Source organism: Perca flavescens, chromosome 12 (assembly GCF_004354835.1).
Source record: "Perca flavescens isolate YP-PL-M2 chromosome 12, PFLA_1.0, whole genome shotgun sequence".
Classification (NCBI taxonomy): domain Eukaryota; kingdom Metazoa; phylum Chordata; class Actinopteri; order Perciformes; family Percidae; genus Perca; species Perca flavescens.
Window position 1 is genome coordinate 22,387,816 of NC_041342.1, and position 19,230 is coordinate 22,407,045.

The 19,230-nt window shown below is 43.0% G+C and overlaps 1 protein-coding gene across 2 annotated transcripts in view; it reads right to left on the reverse strand.

The window, feature by feature from the left end:
* ephb3a (eph receptor B3a) overlaps positions 1-18,326 on the reverse strand; it is a 33,640-nt gene extending 15,314 nt beyond the window's left edge. Inside the window, exons 1-5 of one of the 2 annotated variants that reach the window (XM_028592646.1) lie at positions 17,784-18,326; positions 10,462-10,526; positions 7,359-8,031; positions 5,162-5,317; positions 3,002-3,337 (exon numbers count right to left, since the gene is read on the reverse strand). In XM_028592646.1, coding sequence (XP_028448447.1) covers positions 3,002-3,337; positions 5,162-5,317; positions 7,359-8,031; positions 10,462-10,526; positions 17,784-17,847 — 1,294 coding nt within the window. In that variant the 5' untranslated portion in view covers positions 17,848-18,326. Of the gene's footprint in view, positions 1-3,001; positions 3,338-5,161; positions 5,318-7,358; positions 8,032-10,461; positions 10,527-12,684; positions 12,772-17,783 lie in introns of those variants that run through there. The other variant, XM_028592647.1, reaches the window with a different exon arrangement.
* Between the last annotated feature and the right edge of the window lie 904 nt (positions 18,327-19,230).

The window sequence follows — 19,230 nt, forward strand, 5'->3', positions numbered from 1 at the left end:
AATAACAACTTGGTTTAATGTACGTAAACAATGATCAATGATTACCAAATTTCTCTCTCATATTGCTCCTCATAACCACTGAAAACTGTCAAAAAATCTAACCCAAAGTCCATTTATTATGGACGTTATCTGACATCTGACGCGTTTCTGCTTCACATTTTCAGCAGGGCAGCAGAGTGGCTGTGGGTTGACTCCCCACGGTTCTCATAGGCTTTATAAGTCATAACGTGAAAAAGCTTAATGTGGTTTAATATACCTAAACAACGATCAATCATCACCACATTTCTGGTTAGATTTTTTGACAATGAAGAAGAAAACGCTAATGTGAGATAACTTATAATGGTTGGATTTCGGTTTAGTTATTTTGACAGGCTTAAGTGTTCATTACAAGATATGGCCATGATATATTTGGTGATCATTAATCATTGTTGAGGTACATTAAACCACGTTAAGTTTTTTCACGTTAAGCAGAATGTCCCGACAGGCAGTGTTGTGAACAGAAAAGCGTGCAGCCAGCGCAGCAGCAGAGCGGCTGTGTCTGTGCTGCCCTGTGGTGATAGAGATTGTTGTGGATTTTTTGGCATCTGTCGCTCAAGAATTATATGTGTTATGGACTTTTTTTTTTTTTTTTAACTAAATTGATCTCGAGGTTTTCAAAAAAGTGGTGGGTACAAAATGACTCATGACGAAATCTGGTAGGTACGCGTCCCTACCGTCCCCAGCGATATCGATGCCTATGAGTGGGATAATTACATCTGGCATGATCAGATATTTTATAAATATCTTAAATAACACAAAAGAACCAAATGGTGGTAGGTAACACATCTGATTTCATATACTGCTTTAGCAAAAAAAAAAGTATTTCCTGGCTGACGATGGGAGCAGCAGGACGCAAAAAAACGAAAATGACTGTTGCTAGTCTGGACATCTTAACGTGCCAAGGCTGCAATAAATGTTTCCTAAATGCCACATTTGATGTCAACTTACTAATTGATTGCAGGTTTTGTGTAGATTTGGACTTTTATACGTTTATTACACTTTGTTTAAACGGCGAAGTGAAGGAAGCGTAGTGACGACTCAATAGTAACCAGTTTGTGTGTTGAATATTACCCAGAGTGCCTTGCTGAATGGTCTCAATATTTTATTGTTTTATTTCATGTGAATACTAGTTTACTAGAGGAGTAACTTAGTATTTGAAGTAATGCAGGAAGTGTGCATTTCGTTTCCATGCTTATTGTGTTTCCACAACAATGTTAGTGAGTAAATCTACTGAAATGGCCACCACACCATAATAGAGGAGTGTGATGCGTCAGATGAGAAAGCAGAGGTTTACTGTACGTTCACGGACATTGGAAAAACGTTTGTCACCATTCACGTAAAATTTTGCTAACCGAGTTCCCCAGTTGGTGACGCGTTGTTGACCACTGACGTTTGATGGAGGCGATTTTGGTTCACTGGACATATTTCAATGATAATAAACTGTTTATTGTGGACACATGCCTCTGCCAAGAAACATACACAGACATAATATGTTTAAAATTATTCATAAATAGGCCTATGTATAAAAAAAAACAAAACACATTATCTGTGTCTTTTCCTGTTGGTTGTCCTGCAGATAACACAAACAAACACCTGGCGATGTGCTGTTGTGGATGCTTGCATAAGAAAACAGCAGAAAATCTTTTGTTATTGTGGCCTCCATGTTTTCACACACCTGATGCTCTCGGCTACAGCCAACCGTTGGTGGGAGTCATGCAAAAAGTTGTTATGCCAAACGCCAATATAGAAGAAGAAGAACACTCATCCCGACCATATGAACGCTGCCAGTCGGAAAAACAACATAACCAGGGGGGTGGTGCCTGTTATTCCGTGGTGGCATGAACGCAGAATTGGTCACGTATGTCATGGCTGTAAAAAAACAATGGGAATCTGTACATATTTGCCAAGCGCAAACCAGTACAGAAGGTATCGATAAATTGTTGGCGGAGGGTCATGCCTTTTTTCCAAATCGTTTTGGAGGGTCATAGAAATTTTTTTACTGCCGAGGAGAGGGTCATGTCTTTTTTGGCTATAGGTCGCAAAACTCCTCCGGTGGCCCCTTAAATAAATAACGAACAGTCCCGAAATAACATTAGCTTACTAACAGCTAACTTGTCCTCTCTGATAGACAAAGGGTGCTAAAATAATCATTTGACATGCTTAAATCTCATGTTTTTTCAGGCACTTTGTGGAGTTGTTTTTTCCCACTGGTTGGGGGTGGAACTTAAATGCTCTCTGTCTCTATGGTAGGATGGAGGTCGGCCATAGTAGGATGTGATTGGACAGTATTTAGATGAGAGACAAATCAGTGGGCTAATCGTGTGATCTCTCTCCTTTCTGTGAGCCGGTCAGCCAAAGACCAAGGATGTGAATACGCCCTGCTATGCCCTGCAGTGCCCTGCTACACCCTGCTACACCCCGTAACGCCCTGCAGTGCCCTGCTACGCCATGAACTACTACAACTACTATTTCTAGTCATAGTTCCATTATCTTTATTGTGACTATAATTGCCACTGTTCATCACACCCCCAACCGGCACTGTCAGACACCGCCTACCAAGAGCCTGGGTCTGTCCGAGGTTTCTGCCTAAAAGGGAGTTTTTCCTCACCACTGTTGCACTAAATGCTTGCTCTTGGGGGAATTACTGGAATTGTTGGGTCTTTGTAAATTATAGAGTGTGGTCTAGACCTACTCTATCCGTAAAGTGTCTTGAGATAACTCTTGTTATGATTTGATACTATAAATACAATTGACTTGAACTGAATTGAATGGCCATGCAGCCCACACAAATAGACCGGTCGACAAGGAAATTTCCCGGTACTCCTGATAGCCAATCCACGTCTGGGATCCACTAACCAGCCTGTTTGATCGTGATGTTAAGTGGTATTGATCGGAGCAACTCTATGAATTAACTTGGTTTGTGGACTCATCCAATGACATTGACAGATCTTCTTCTACTAACCGGCTTGGTTGGTGGTGATGTTGACTGTGGAGTAGCTGGGTGAGGTGGGGTTTTTCCCAGAAACCCCGTTGACAGCCTGCACCTCGAAGCTGTAGCGGGTGTGAGCCTGCAGATTCCTCACCACCACCTTCCTCTGCCTCAGCCCCAGCCTGCGAGGAGCGATGTCCACGTTGTCGTCGCAGCGTGTGCAGGGGCTCCCGTCCCGCAGGCATTTCTTACACACCACGTTATAGACGAGGTCGCTCCTCCCGCCCGTGTTCTCGGGTTCCTCCCACTCCAAGGACAGCGAGGTCTCGTTCACGCTGGATATAACGTTGCGAGGCGCCGAGGGGATCGCTGCACAAACACAAACGTAGGTGTTTAAAAAGGTGGGCAGGCAGAATGGAAAAAACACACAACTGAGGCTTTAGTCATATTCCCTATGCAGTGCTTACAATATCCTACAAATGGTGAAATAAATGTTTTAATATCTCTATAAGAAAGCAACGAAATGAAATATTTCATGTACAGAAATAGGAAAAGAGTGTAATCCTATTCTTTTCATAAAATTGCTTTACATGCCCCAAACAAATCCTCAGATGGAGAAAAGGACGTGGGAAACATGTAAAAACATAACAACAAGGAAAAATCCTTCCTGGTGCAAATAAATAAATCAACATATTCAGAAACAGGAGGATAAATAAAACTTGTCATGCACAAGCAGAACACCACCGTTCATCACTAAGTAATGCTCCTTTATGAAAAGCACAATCCTATTCTGCTCTACACTGTAACTCCTATGCATAAACCCTCTTGGTGCTCATGAAACTTGGCTAATCCACTCTTGATAGAAATTCATGTTCTTGTATCAGTATAACCCAAGGCCACCACGGTCCAATAAGAAGTGCTGCGTTTTGAGTGAAGAGTGTTTGAAACCTGGATGACGCACGATAACCGCAAAGGGAGGCAAAAAGGATTGGTTTAGCGAAGATGCTTTTCATCTTTTTACAGTGAAGGAAGAGAGGGGCTCTCCCTCTTAGCTTCCCGCAGGAGAAAGTCTAACCCTGTCTCAAAACAGCGAGAGAAAGGGGGAAGAGGAGGGGAGGCTCTCAGGCCATCAGCTCTCTTGTCGGCTAAGTTCAGCTCCTCAGCCGGCTTGCCCTGAGCCGTGTTTCACTCGCCCAGTCCTTTCTAATTAGGCACACACAGTTCAGAGTGGAGGCTCTTCTAATTGGACACCCATCTAAAACACACGCCGAGTCCAAGCTGCCGGCCATTGACTGGCTGAGCCTCTCTTCCAACACAAAGCACAGGCTGCTTGGCACAAGCTCTGACAGCCCGCAGGGACAGAACTGTCAGGCCTGTGTGTGTGTGTGTGTGTGTTTGCGTGTTTAGTCGGCGGTGGTGCTTGAGTCCCTGCCCGCATGTCTGTGCGCGCTGGTCAAAGTCAGAGTCCACGGTGTTCCTGTGACGAGATGGTCAATGTCAGAGTCCACAGTGTTCCTGTGACGAGAATCTGGGCAAGACAGTTGCGAGCCCTGTGTGTCATTTAACACGGCGAAAGGCCCCTGGGGGGTGATTTTGCACGGTCAAGGCTCTCCATCAGTACCACTGCTGGGAAACTTCTCTCAGAGGCCTGTCCATGCAGAACACAGCACCAGACTAGACTGGTTATCACCAAACAAGACAATTTCCATTTGAAATATGGACCAACACCTGAGGGAAATGTCTGTCTCTTTAGCTACTAAATACTCCAACCATGTACACCAGCTAGTCGCTAACTTTGTCTGTCTTCTGTTTGGTGCTGAGCAGGCAGTGTAAAGTTTTTAGAGCTTTTTCATTGAAAACTATTATATTATTTTTGTTAATTACAATTTCAACCAAATAAATACAGTATTTTATTCTATTATTGGTTTCTTTCAGGAGAAAATAATTTCACTACACATTGTACTGTGTATGATTGTGTATGTGACGAATAAACGTGATTCATTTGACAAACAAACACAGAGGACATGTATGCAGATTTTTTAGCAAAAAAAATTATTTAGATTAAAGTTGGACTTTAAACACAATGAGATGCCACCTGGCACTGATGATTCACCGAATGTTACTTCTACTCCTCTGATTTTTCTCAGCATAATAACTTGAGGATTTTAGCCTGTGCAATGGAGGATGACTTACTGGTGCAGGCAGTGTCAGGAGGGTCGCTGTCAGCGCGGTAGAAACCATTCTGGCAGGGACAAATATTGGCTCCTCGTGCACTGGTGCGACTGTTGGCTGGGCAGGGAACACAGGATCCCTCCCCAAATTTGGATTTAAAGGTCCCAGGGATGCAAGCTGGATGGGCGGGAGAGAAAACAAAAAGGACAATAAGAACGAAACAAAACCACTGCTTGTCACTTATCTAAAAAGACAAGCGGCTGTCACATCTGTCACAGAACAATAACTGTTCCTCTGAAGTATCTGCAAAGCTCAAGATGTATGCGGGAAATGTTGATAGGTACGCGAGAGATGGCAAACATTTAAGCATAAGGTCTTATCTATATATTTGCATGTGCTCTTTCATTTTCACTCTCTCCGCAGGTGACATTAATCTACCCGAAAAGAGAGTCAGGATGAAAGCTAAGTTTTATGTTGAAGAGGAGGAAAAGGACAATGAAGATAGACTGCTGACAGGAGATAGCTGTTGTCAAACAAACAGGGATGGAGAATGCTTCGGAGAAAAGGGATACACCCTAAACCCATCAATCAGTGTCGGTTGCATCCTCAGATCTCCAAACCACACGGTTAATACAAACAAGGCCTCCACATGCATGCAAAACAGCTTCATTATAAGCCAATAAATCAATTCAAATGAAGGGGACATCAATTCAGACGTAAATTAGCTGAGGAGGGTTATCAGAAAAATATACAAAGTGCGGTAATCTTAGACGATGTGTCCAAGCGATTCATTTGAATTCCAAAGTGTCACGCTAAAGGTTGGCTGATATCGAGTCTTAAGGATAAACCAGCATAAGCCCACACTAAAGAAGGATTCAGATAAAGGGGATTAGCAGCAAAAGGTCTGGATATATCAGCCTCCAGAGCCCCACATTTTATTGTTTGCCACATTCCTAACTGGTGGTATAAAAGTGGGGTCTCTGGCAAACATCTGTCCTGTCAGTGTGAGGGCTCATAAAACCCAGCCAGTGAGACAGAGAGTGTGATTAACTAGTTAGGCTAAGTGGTCTTTCAGTTTGAACTCAAGTTCCAACCTAATTCCCAACAATGGCAGTTTGAGGAAAATCAGTACAGCTAATGGCCCCGCATTGTAGCCATAACACTGTGCAATAAAAAGCCAAAGACGATAAGATGAAAATGTACTTTTTTTCTCTCATAATTCACAGAGACCTTTAGGCTCTACACTCTCTGATTTATTTTTCTTCTATTACACAGTGCATCATCATTTTCTTTTATTTGTTTGTTTTCCTCGCCTCGTTTCGAGAGGGCGCTGAATCACCCTACTGTCTTGCTTCAATCCATTAACCTCTTTGGAGGGCACGATGATTCTCCTGTTTTCGATACACTAATGTTTTCCTCTCCCCATCTATTGTCTCTCCTCTTCTTTGATCCTCTTTTTTCCGCCTTCTCTCCATCTGCGGTGTTTGGCTGCGAGCGTGCGGCCAGACTGAGGTAAGAAATGAAATGTCGGAGTGATTAATGTTAGCATGGCAGTGTTGGCTCACGTTGGTCTGAATGGTGTTAATGAGTGCGGCCGCCTGTAGATTAACTAACGGAAGGCTGCGGAGGAAATTACACTTCCTCATCGCAACCACTGGCTGAAACCCTGGAGAACTTTTCATCAAGCATTGTCGGCAAGCATTTAACCTTGAGCTGCCAAATGGCAACGAATGAGCTCTCCGGCGCATGTTAGACACTATTTCTCACGCCCAGGTGAGAGGAAGCTTTGCTTGTCTGTCTTTGACTTCCTGCAGCCCCCCTCCCTTTTCTTTCTTCTCCTTTTGGCTGCTGTTACCATCCCATCGTTGGCAATTCACACCTTTTAACTCACACTATCTCTCTTTCTCTTTTAATATCTCTTTTCTCTGGACACCACGGCTTTCCCTTCTACTATCTTCATTTTCCTTGCACAAATCTATTGGCTCTCTATTCTGTGCCTTCCCGCTATCTTTCTCTCCCATCCTGCTCTCGCAATATTTGTATGCTGCTCCTCTCTGCAACACCTCATTAATTCATACTCTCCTCCACCCTCCTTCACCCCCTTTCAGGAGCCACACAATAAATGCAGAGAAGAGGGCACAGACTGAGGTGACTTGCACTGAGCATATAAAGGAGGTTTGTTTAAATAAAAGTCCAAATGTCTGATAAAATCACATACCCTGGCACTGGGTGCCGTCCGCAGAAGGTTCAAAGCCAGCAACGCAGGTGCACGAGCCCACGGGAACCATCCACTCGCCGTCCCCGTTGCAGTACAGCTTCAGAGGGACGGACACCTCCATAGCATTGGTCACACATGCCCCAGGAGCGATCACTAAGGAAGTGGCTTCTGCCCCTGTAGCAGTCTCAGGGAAGACGGCGAAATTTGCAATAGTGGTGGAGCACTTCTTGAAGAAAACCCTGACTGAGATGAGAGACATGCAGGCGCCCAGGTCCTGGAACGCCAGGTAGAAGCCGGCCTTGGAGAGAGGGCCAAAGCTGCGCACTTTGGTGTTGATCCTGCCCGCCTCCAGCAGAGAGAAACTCTCATCTGGGGCTATAGTATCCACCTTCACATAGGGGTTCTCCCTCCACAGAGGGCTGGTGTCTGTAGCTGTGTCCCCCTCGGACTCGTAGTAAAACAGATTAAAGGTCTCTTTGCAGGAGCCGGGGATGTTGGGGATGCTGGCACAGTCACGGACAGAGAACTTGAGCTCCACGTAGACGCGCAGCACGCCCTTGCGGGGGATAAAATCCGTCCTGAGCCAGTTGTTCTGGTTGGGCTGTCGGACATTACACACCTGGTAGGTTCTGATTGGGCTCATGGAGTCGTCGTAGCCGCTAACCTCCTCCCACTGTGGAAACAACAGAGAGACACTGTGACAAAGGAAGAGATGACAGCATTGAAACTGGAACAACTACATACTATAAGCACTGTGGACAATTGATAAAGACAAAGCAGAGAAGGGAGTAGATTTAAGAGTACAATGAAGTTAAATTGATTATCTAATGCTTTTTATTTATGCGACAACAGTTCTATTTGTCATTCAGACAACTTAGCTACAGCACAAACTCGCTCATCCAATATGTTGTTAATTAAAATAGAGTAATGTTAAATGCTGTGCATCCTAATGCAAACCATTCAAGCATAGAGGGCATCCAAAGCAGCAAAGTAACGTCTGCTATAAACAGAATATAAAAATGCAACACATGCACACACACATTCCCACAGTGTGGCCTGTGAGGAATAATTTACAGCTAAAATGCTTCTAATTACATGAATCATTCAGAAAATTCCAATCATTACAGGCTAATAATAGAAAATATTTTCCCATTAAAATACATTTCACGCATTATGCCTGTTTGACTAACAGTCCTGGTGCTGATTACATGTGGATATTGTGGCGATATTATAGGGTTGACAATTGGTGCTTTAACAAAATATCTTCACAATGAGATTTAAGATAAATAATCTTCAGTAATGTAGATATAATGACTGAGTGGGTAAAGGTAAAAAAATAATAGAAGAGCTAGAACAGTCTGGTAACAAAGAAAATTACATAACTTTACTGTAATCATTGTTCTATATCTATGACTGTAATGCAGCCTTTAAAACCAGGAAAAGCCAGTTAAGATATTACAATTTCCAAATCTAAGACGATATCTAGTCTCATATCGTGATATCAATATAATATCGACATACTGCCCAGCCCTAGGTTAGACCTTTATCAATAGATATACACACACCTATGCTAGGCAGTGCTCATACTGCTGCAGTGCAATCGAAACAGCCTCAAGAGGAGATTTGGTTTCTATATCATATAAATGTGTTTTGTGTGCTGAGAGAGATGAGAGCATAAAACTGTACACTTTAAATGGAACCTCCCCCCCATATATCTATAATGCAAACAGTGAGTTACTTATTAAAATGGCCATTTAAATGCAATGCTGTCAGTGTGATTGCACTGTGGCAGCACTCCTGAGTACTTCAGGTTATGCGATATATATCGTATGTATATTTTCCCATGCCTACACATAAAGTCCGAGAGAAGATGTTTGCACATGTTGTGGTTAATAAACCAGGTAGACTGATGCCTTTCTACATAATGTAGCTTTGAAAATGATCATTTAAGGACTAATGTGACATGGACTTCTGTCATGTGTGCCAATATAGAAAAGCATCCAAACCATGTCAATGTATCGCTTTATATGTTGTTGGAACTGATCTTTATATATGGTAACTAACATTACAGGCTATGATAAATGGCTTCATTGGTCAATAAATTTAGTCCATTAGGAAATAACCTTGTGAGAAGTCAATCTTTTTAGATTTCTTTTCCTAATTCCCTGTTGGACAGAATGCTTCGTTTCCATAACAAATGAGCTTCCCAGAAATTGATTATTTTAACTGGAAGAAAATAATGCATAACTCATCTCACGTCTCTGTGCTCCTATGCAATTTATTCTCAAACGATGAGCCCAAGAGTCAGCATTAGATGTCGTAAATCACCAGCAACACGTTGATGCACTACCTGACAAATATGATAATTGCCGGCTCCCAAACGTATGGGATTGTCAGGCGTGAGGAGAGGGGCTGCCTCGCCAGTCGTGACATATGACTTCATGTATGCTAGGACATTCAGAGCCGGCCCTTGTAGGGAAAGGGAGGAGGGCTGCCGAAGATCGTTTCCATGGAAACCTACCATTTCCATTGACTGACTTTGCGCTCACGTAGTGAAGACAAATTACACTGGCCAGGAGTGGGGGAGGTCTGTCAGGCTGTTAGCCCCGGGGTCAAATTCATGTTGTTTTATTTTCTCACCATTCCTATAGGGGGTATCAACTGAAAACCTTAATTTCTCCCTGTAATGCGCTCCTGGGCCCATAATATAAAAGACACAGACACACGGTTTCAATTATTAGGCTCTCTATCCTGGGGAGACATGCAAGGTAGAGCCTACCTAATAGTCCTTGCACACTGTGGGGACCTGCTCTGTGTCTGCTCATTTGTTTGTTTAAAGTATGATATTCCTTCGACAAGCTATTTACATGTTCTAAATACTGAAAATCTTTGACTTGTTCTATGCAATGTCACACAGCGTGTGTGTCATTTGCGTTTTAGTATCCAGGAAAGCAAACATACACTGCAAAAACAAAGATATAAAACAGTAGGTGGTGTGCTGTTCAAGGCAGACTGGGCCCTATTAACAAGCAAATGGAACAAATGTTGTTAAATGAAAGAAAAAAGGGAACACAAAACAAAACATGCACACACACAAACTCACCCCACTCTCTGGGAACGTGGTCCATGCCAGCTCTGTGGTTGCCCACCGACTGTCCATAAGGGTTTCTGCAAATTAAAAGTAAGAGAAAGGTTGACAGACCTGAATTAAATGGCATGAGAGGGTAAAACCAAATTTTGCATAGCACTAAGGAGCACACACAAGTTCCCTCTGTTTGACAAAGATTGCAAATAAAACTACCTCTCCCATTCTTTCATATCCTCCACTCACATGCACTCAGTTTTTGAAAGCACTGACAATCATGGCATATGTGTGATGCCTCCTAATTAAGTCTCTCTCTCTCTCTCTCTCTCTCTCTCTCTCTCTCTCTCTCTCTCTCTCTCTGTGTGTTTGGCACAATTTTCATTTGTGGAACTAAGAACAAAGAATCCTCCAAGATGCCTTGGGATGGGAAATATTCCATTAACTGGTTGAGAGAGGTCATATAAGCACAGAGAAATTTAATAGATCACATTTGGGGAGGGGGCGGGGAGGTTCACCAGAAACACCATAAGCGTGAAGCCTCTTGACTCAGATTTGACAAATCTGAGTTACCAGTTGATCTAAGCAGTTGGTTTCTTTACCTAGTTGTTTACGACTTTGCGAGGAGGTGAGAGCTGCAGACAATCAGAGGAGATGCAGAGAATAAACAGCAGGATCAATGAGCATTGTTGTCAGGCTGTCAATCAGTTGTCACCTGATTGGTGGTCCAGCGAGTTCATTACACCTCAGAAGACTCAACCCCTCTCTCTGGGCTCTAAATATTCAGTTGTGGTCGCGACTCCCATTGTTCTGTTGTTGTTAGCACATAATTACTGAAACAATGATGCTTTCTTTATTGGAGACTCAATGACACGATGCCTGCTGTGCGCCATTTGCTCACAAGTCGTTGATAGCGGTGCTGAAGTAGGGTTTGAGAGGTTAAACAAATAGCATGACCTGTGTAGAACAGCAGCAGAAACACAGCTTTGTTCTGTTGGTAGAGGTTCTGCTTTAAAGACAAGGTAAAGTACAGCGCTGTCCTTGGCTTGTGTGTGTCAATAATAGAAGTTTGATTAAGCGGATAGATCACTGGTCCATCTGTAGCTGCTGAGCTAGAGATAAGTGAAGTGTTTACAGTCTGTGCTGCGTGTTCATTAGAGAAACCACAATGGCTTTTCTTCTTTTTGGAGGACAGAGAACAGTGATCTGTACATCCAACAGGATAGATTACATCTATGTTCAAATGGTGCTGGTCACGTTCACACTGCAGTTACAGACAAGATCAAAAGCAAGTAGTAAGACTTCCTAGTTCCATGTTTCAATGCAAATTAACTTAACTGTGTGTTAATGGAAACAAGTTGACCTTTTGTTCCCCTTTAAAATGATGTTAAGTCTGACGAGTCAAGGTCCAACTTGGCTAGAAGCTGAATAAAAAGCAGTAATACTTTATAATATGGGTACAAAACACATGCTGGAAGGAATAGTTTAAAATTTTGTTTCCTTGCAGAGAGTTAGATGAGATGATTAATACCACTCTCGTGTCTGCTAAATATAAAGTTACCTTTGGACAGAGCTAGGCTAGCTTTTTCCCCATGTTTCCCCATGTCTTTGTACTAAGCTAAGTTAACCAGTTTCTGGCTCTAGCTTCATATTTAGCTGACAGACAATTAGACAGATATCAATCGCTCAACAAGAAAGCTAATAATCATATTTCCTAAAATGTTGAACTTTTCCTGAAGCATGATTCATGATGATTTAAAGCATGAACTAATGCACCATGTACTACACATTTCTGTTGTTTTTTTATTATGTTTTTTGGGGCTTTTTTATTAGATAGTACAGAAAAGGGGGGTGATGGAGAGGGGAGATGACACACAGCAAAGGGCCACAGGTTTGAAACTAGTCTCGCATTGCCATACCTATCTCCACTGCGCTGCCGAGTAATGTCTGGCTTGACCACACATACATTCCAGCATAGGAGAAACAAAAACGCTCTGGTTTGTTTGTATTTCTTAAACCAATCACAATCGTCTTGGGGAGCGCTAAGCTCCGGACGCAGTGACGGTGCCTCTGCAAAATTGTCTCGAGAAGGAGCATGTTTTGGTGGAACATTTGCACTCCGCAAAATAAAACGCCACATACAATATTAAATGAAGTTAACTGTTAACACAAAACGCTATTGTTTTATGTTTATATATGAATTTAAATTAGGTGGATACATGGTTAAAATTACTTTGCTCTTACCATTGCCGTGTGTATTTCGTCCACAGCAATCCCACCAATCGGTCCCAAAACGTCCCAGTTAGATAGTAACGTACGCAAACGTTTTGCCGCTTGATTGGGTCTTATCGGTCATGACGTCTCGTCTTCTGTATAGAGGATCTTTGGACTAAGCTACTAACGTTACCATGGCAACTACCAGCAACGGGCAGAGTATACATGCTGCCTCCTGTTTACCCAGGCACGTGTATGTCCAGTATATGAGAATGCTCATGACATATGTGGTTTGGGCGTGTTAGTTTAAACCATAGACAGTATATAATGGACCAATAGACCCCGTTGCTCTGGACGGAGACCAGTGAAGGATATTAGAAGCACTTTTCCGGTGATCTCTTGCTTTACTGCGCAGCCTCCAACTGACAGAGACAACTCACATGTGACGTGAGCAACGTGTCTGAAAGTTGTAAGTCTTCTGGTAGCTGTGACAAGAGAAATCTAAATCATTTCCAATCTTACAGAGACGGAGAGAGTAGGTATATGTAAGGAGATAACATAAGCACAGGCTAATTATTGCTAACTAATATGCTAGTTAACATTAGTAATTAAACCTAAACAGCTAATGTAAGTCGAAACTGCCTGCGAGCTTCTCCTGTACTATACGGTAATTCCTCTACTATACGACAGTAAGTCACTTGGTTATGACACAATCGTTAGCTTATTTTTACAAAAATATACAACGGGCAAATAGAGTCTTTAAACGCTTCAGATGTAAAGTTATTCGCAGTCAAGTGACGTAAAAAAAAAATGGCGGTCAGTGTAATGCTAACAAGAGGTGATCGCTTTGTAGCAACAAAATGGCGCCATCGGAGGTTCGCGTTCTGAAGCGAAGCTTACCCCCTTGGTTTAAACAGAGATTATTTCTTCTACTGGAGCTAAAAAACACACACCAAAACGTAGCAATGTGAATGTAGCCTGAGAACAGCGACACACAGAGAGCGGAAGGCGAGGGACATCCGGCAGAACGTCTCGCAGTGCCAGATATGAGGCAATTATCCTAGACCTGCTGTCGTTAATCCAGACTAATAGGATGCAAATCCAGGCACAAATTTGCCTTTCCTAGGATGGCGAAGGAATGCCCGCCTTACTCTGCCTCTGATTAGCTTACCCTGGTATCCTTACCCTTATGCTAACCAATCTCACGCCTATACCTAACCAATCCAACCAACAAAGGGAACGAGTAGAGTACTAGCTAGTCAGAGGCAGGGTATGCGGCACATTCATTCTCATCATTCATCATCCTAGGAATCGCAAATTTGCAACCCAGACCGCTGCCAAGGACTCAGCCAACATGGGGCGTATGTACGCCCTATTGGGTGAGCTAGAGCTTGGGGCATGAATTCCAGTGCATTACCATTAAGAAATTATGTCACTATGAGTTTATGTGATTATTAGTTAATTATTAATGGATCGTCTATTACCAACACGCAGCAACATGTGGATGTTTGCATATGACTTCCAGTTTGATACAAACATCTTCATATTTCAGTGAGAACAGGTACAGTTCTGTTTTCAAGCTGCTTAAATGTGTGGCTCTGAAAAGTGCCTTCCTATGTTACCAGATTCCAGCTAATTTGGTGGCACATAAATTAGAAAATGAAGTACATTTGAATTAACGATCATTAAGTGAGGATCCATTAAGAATGAACTAATCACACAGAACTCATAGTCACTTGATAATTTCTTAATGGTGAGCATTAGTTAAGCATGTGATTTGTAACCAGAATACTTCTATGTGCAGAAGAAATGAAACGTATGGAAATAAACATGAGTAGTGATGCATAATGTAAAAATAATTACATTCAGAGAGGAATAAGTGGCTGCCTTGACAATGGAGATCACGTTTATCTCTGCATATAATAGAACTATTTTTCCACAAAGAAAATGTATATTTACTGATAAAGCTTTAAATACAAAAGCAACTCTGGGTCTTCTATACTTGTGTGTGGGAGAACGTGAGCGACAGCAGTTAACAACTTCAGTTGTCGAGCCTAAATATACGATTGTGAACAAGGTTGTTTTACTGATTAGCACGATTTGAGCCAGAGAGGAGGAACTAATCAGCGGCAGTTATCTGCTTGGCTACACTCGGCCCTCTGTGACTCACAGCTGAGTGAATGCTCCCGGACTACATGCTGCTGATTCTGCCTGTCCCTTGGATGTCTGATCCGGTGCATCGCCTTTTCCCTCTTCTCTCTCCCTGTTGCCCAGAGGCAACAGAGACAGGTTCACTCAGCCTCAACTAACCGCAGGCCTGAGCTGATGCTCCTTTCAACAGGCTCCACCTCACACAATGCAGGGGCAGCAGGATGACCATCCTATATCTGTAAAAAGCCAGATTCAAGCCCCTGTGATTTCACTCTGCTGAAGCATTCTTGAGCAAGATACTGAATCCCTGGCAGCTTGAGAGGTGCTCTTTTCTCCGAACATGACCTTTGACCTCCGCGTGTAGCAAGAGAAGACAGAATTTCTCGACAAAGAATCATAGCACTTTTACAAAAACTATTATTAGCCAGCTGAAGCGGATGACACTGTATATCCTCAAGCTTAACATCTGAGTCTAGGCTCATGTGTTGCTCTAACACTCAAGTTTCAGTGTGAATAACGTTATTGTTCGCAAACAACTCTATTCACCAAAGTATGTTATTGTCAACTCACTAAATCCTAAAAAACGGTTAAGATTGAAAAAGATCCCATTTGTTCCACAGTTCTCCCCCTCCCTGTTCAATTTACAGTGCCTTTGAGATCGCCACGCTGCTATAACTCAAATCCAGAAATCTCCCACATCTCCCATAAAACTACAGCAGCAGTGGAGTCATTCTGCCTCTGGGGTAAGAAAACAATGCTGCAGTGGGAACTTTAGAGCATCACCACCCGTGGCATTTAGTGTTTTTTTTTATCACCCGCTGGAGCCAAAATGCCACACAACTCCGCATTCCCAGTGCGCTTTGGGAGCTCGCACATGCTAATGTTTTATTCACTTTGTGAGAGCGGGTCATGAAAGAGAGGCCTCGCCTTGTACTACACTGACACTCACTGCCAACAAGCAAACATATGAAATATTAACATCATCATCAGAGATCAGATCAAATGGGTGTCTATAAATGGGTGTAAATAAAATCGGGCATTCTAGCTCCAAAATGTGACTTCTGGGCTCATTCTAAACCACGGTTCATCTGTATTTGAGTGCATGTTTCTCTTTATAGAATCTCAGCGATAATAATTGAGTGTGATACTCAGTTTGATGCTTGATGAGCACTTTCTGAACAAATCAAGCCAACATAATTCAATCTCTCGTCAGGGCTGCTTGCATCTGCTTTTAAAGGTCAACAAACAATTATTCTTGTTAATATGCTGATGTATCGGAAACAGAGAAATGCCAATGAAGCTCTCTATTAATGTGAAAATTGTCTGAAAACATGATGCTTAATGCTTTTCTTACAATCACACACATATACATACTGTCTGATTACTTTATAAAATGCTTTCTGAGTGGTCATCCATCTAGTTAATGAGCTTTCAAAATAAGAGTACAATAAACGCTGACTGTAAATTAGAGAAATACAACATAAAAATGTCACAGTTGCTGAGGCTTTTACTGCAGTCTGTTGTGAGAATTGGAGATAAGTCATCACTGTAGCTTTTGTAAATAAGCACACACACTTCAAGTTGCAGTTGAGCTTGCATTATCCATGCGCAAACACTTGCCAATCTGAAAAAGAAAAATCCAGATTCAAGCCATGTGTTGAAATCCACTGAGTAAGCAGCTAAATAAATGACATGCAACTCTCTGAAAAAAGGCCTCCCTTCCCCCCTTGTATAAACCCATCCGATGATCTGCCCTTCGTGTTTATCCTCAGAGGACAAACATAAGTTAACCCCTGAGCTTTGAGTAACAGTTAGCGGTCCGGTTGGGGAAACGGGGGCTGATCATCATGGCGTGAGAGAGCGCACTGGGACTTGGACGCCTGCTGCCGCTGCATTGATTTACTTGCTGACACCAGAATTGATGAGGGATCAGTCTGGCCACGGTCCAGGGGAGGCAGATTGGACAGGGAGGGAATGGAGGAGGCAAGGCAGAGAAATGTAGCTACAGCTCAAAGAGGAGTCGCAGGGTGGGTAGCAGCAGTAGCGAGGGTGGGCTTCTCCCTGGAGCAACACTCCCTCGGTGATGGAGAGAGCTTCAGGGGCTTGTTAAGCCATTGACCTTTAATTCACACTCGTCATCTAATGTGTCTCACATGTGTGTCCCTGTGGCGATTCAGGGGCCGGGATTGATCTGTTCTGGTGTGCGTCTTTGAGCGTCCACAGCACTGATTGGTGGGCAAACCCAACAGCAGGTTTAACCCCCTTGACATGCATCAAATGAGGAGTGTTACTCCTGTTTTACAGTGAGAGTAGAGGGACGCTCCTCTGTAGCCTACTGTCTCTCTGGTGCTGTGGGGAGAAACTGTGGGGCATGTGGGCATCCTCACTCAGCTTGTGGATGTGACAACAACAGGGACAATTGCAACAGGGCAGTCCTTCAGCCGCAATGGGAACACTGGGATGTTATCACACACACAAACACACACACACACACACACACACACACACGCACACGCACGCACACACACACACACACACACACGCACACGCACGCACACCACACAAAGGGAATGGGGCGTGCTGATACATGTAAACATGGATTACAATCACTCAGCGGAATTGCCTATTTAACAGAGCGGGTCCGCATTATTAACAGCTTTAATTATCCAAAACATGAAGGGAGTCTTGCTTACAGATCTAATTTCACCTATGCCTATGTATAAAGAAACAGCATAAATGACTGATCTGGCATTTAAACTGGCAGGAGGGACTGACCCCAATATGAGTTAAATTGTCAGATAGAATACCCACTATTTACTTTTGCCAGGCCTACATGTTTTTCCTTGTGTTAGACTAATGGCCATTTTCTTCCTCGGTGTCAATGAGGTGTTTTATTGCCAAATTCGAATGCATCCAAACAGTCCATTGTTCATTCACGAGAGAAGTAGTCATAAAAAATATCCAACCACATAGCCTACCTTCTACAGCCAGCACCAGGGGCACAATGAGGCTGCACACCCACAGCAAGTAATCCATTGTCATAAAACAGGCTTTTGCAACATGAAGAAAGGTGTGTAGACTGGACCCTTTGGATGGATGGATGGAGACTCAAACACAGAGCACCGCAGCCGAGCTTTTTGTTCCTCTCCCAATTCTCATGTCTTCAGTTGTGATGAGGGCTATCACCGCCCCATTCTAACAAAAAAAACAACAACAACCGAGCGCTTCTTTATTTTGCATTCAATCAGGTATGGTTATTCCTCCGGAGTTGTGAATGCGATGCTGCAGGAGCCCTACACTGCGCCCTTTCTCAGTCCCATTCTCTTTTCTGACTTTAACGACACCGAACCTCTGTCCAGGGGCGCATCTCTCGGCCGCTGCCCTCCCCGAGCAGAGGCTGGAAACCCGGGTATGATGTCGTCCCTGTCCGCAGAACAATCTGTGTAGTCCACTTTGGCCAACTCCGTATAGCTGTTGCTCCTCTGCGAGGGATGTGCGTCGGAATGGCAGCACTGGGACAGAGACACACAGAGGGGGCTGGGGGCTCGGCAGCGTCAAGGCAGACACAATGAACGTCAAGCTTCAGGTCAAGACTTTCAAAATAATAGTTGCCTGCTCACGTATTACTGTATTTATTCATTCAAGAGACAACACTCTTCACTTAGCAACAATATGATTTAATGTGTCAGATTTAGCCAAAGAAAGCCGAAGCCACATTTTCATAATTTATTATTATCATTATCATTGTTAATGTTTTTTATTTATTTATCTATTTTATTATTATTCAGTAGGCTATGCAATTGGGAGAGATAAAGAGTTAGAGAGGGAGAGAGAGGGAGAGAGAGAGATGTATACATATAGTCATATATAAACTAATAAATTGGACATTTTATTTATTTTAAGGCTATTTTAGTTTAGATGAGCAAATATTTAGGCCTTTAGCCTATAGGCACTTTTTCACAAAACAATTTCACAGTCTGTGGTCGAAAGACCATAGGCCTATATAACCATATATATTAACGTTTATATTATCCTTTGTTAAACATAGTTTATTTTTAAACCTTAAATCAATATTAATTAATGTCATTCAAAGGTGACTCATAGCCGACCAGGTAGAAAACCACAGCTGTTGTGCTGTCGGTGGACGTAAGATGACCTCATCCTAGTGATGTCATAGCAGCTGTTTTTATTAACCTGTCAAACTACCCTGCTATCACTGACTGAGGTGATGAGCTCAATACCACCTTGCTAATACTGTATATTCGTAAAAAAAAATAGTTCCAACGCTTTTATTTTGAAGTCAAAAGTGATACACTTCCGGCTTCCTACTGAATGTCGTGTTGCTTGACGCTGCTGCCAGGGGGCGCGGAGCAGAAGGTGGGAAGAGGAGGAGGAGGTGGCCAGCAAGCGGCCACCGGCCCGCAG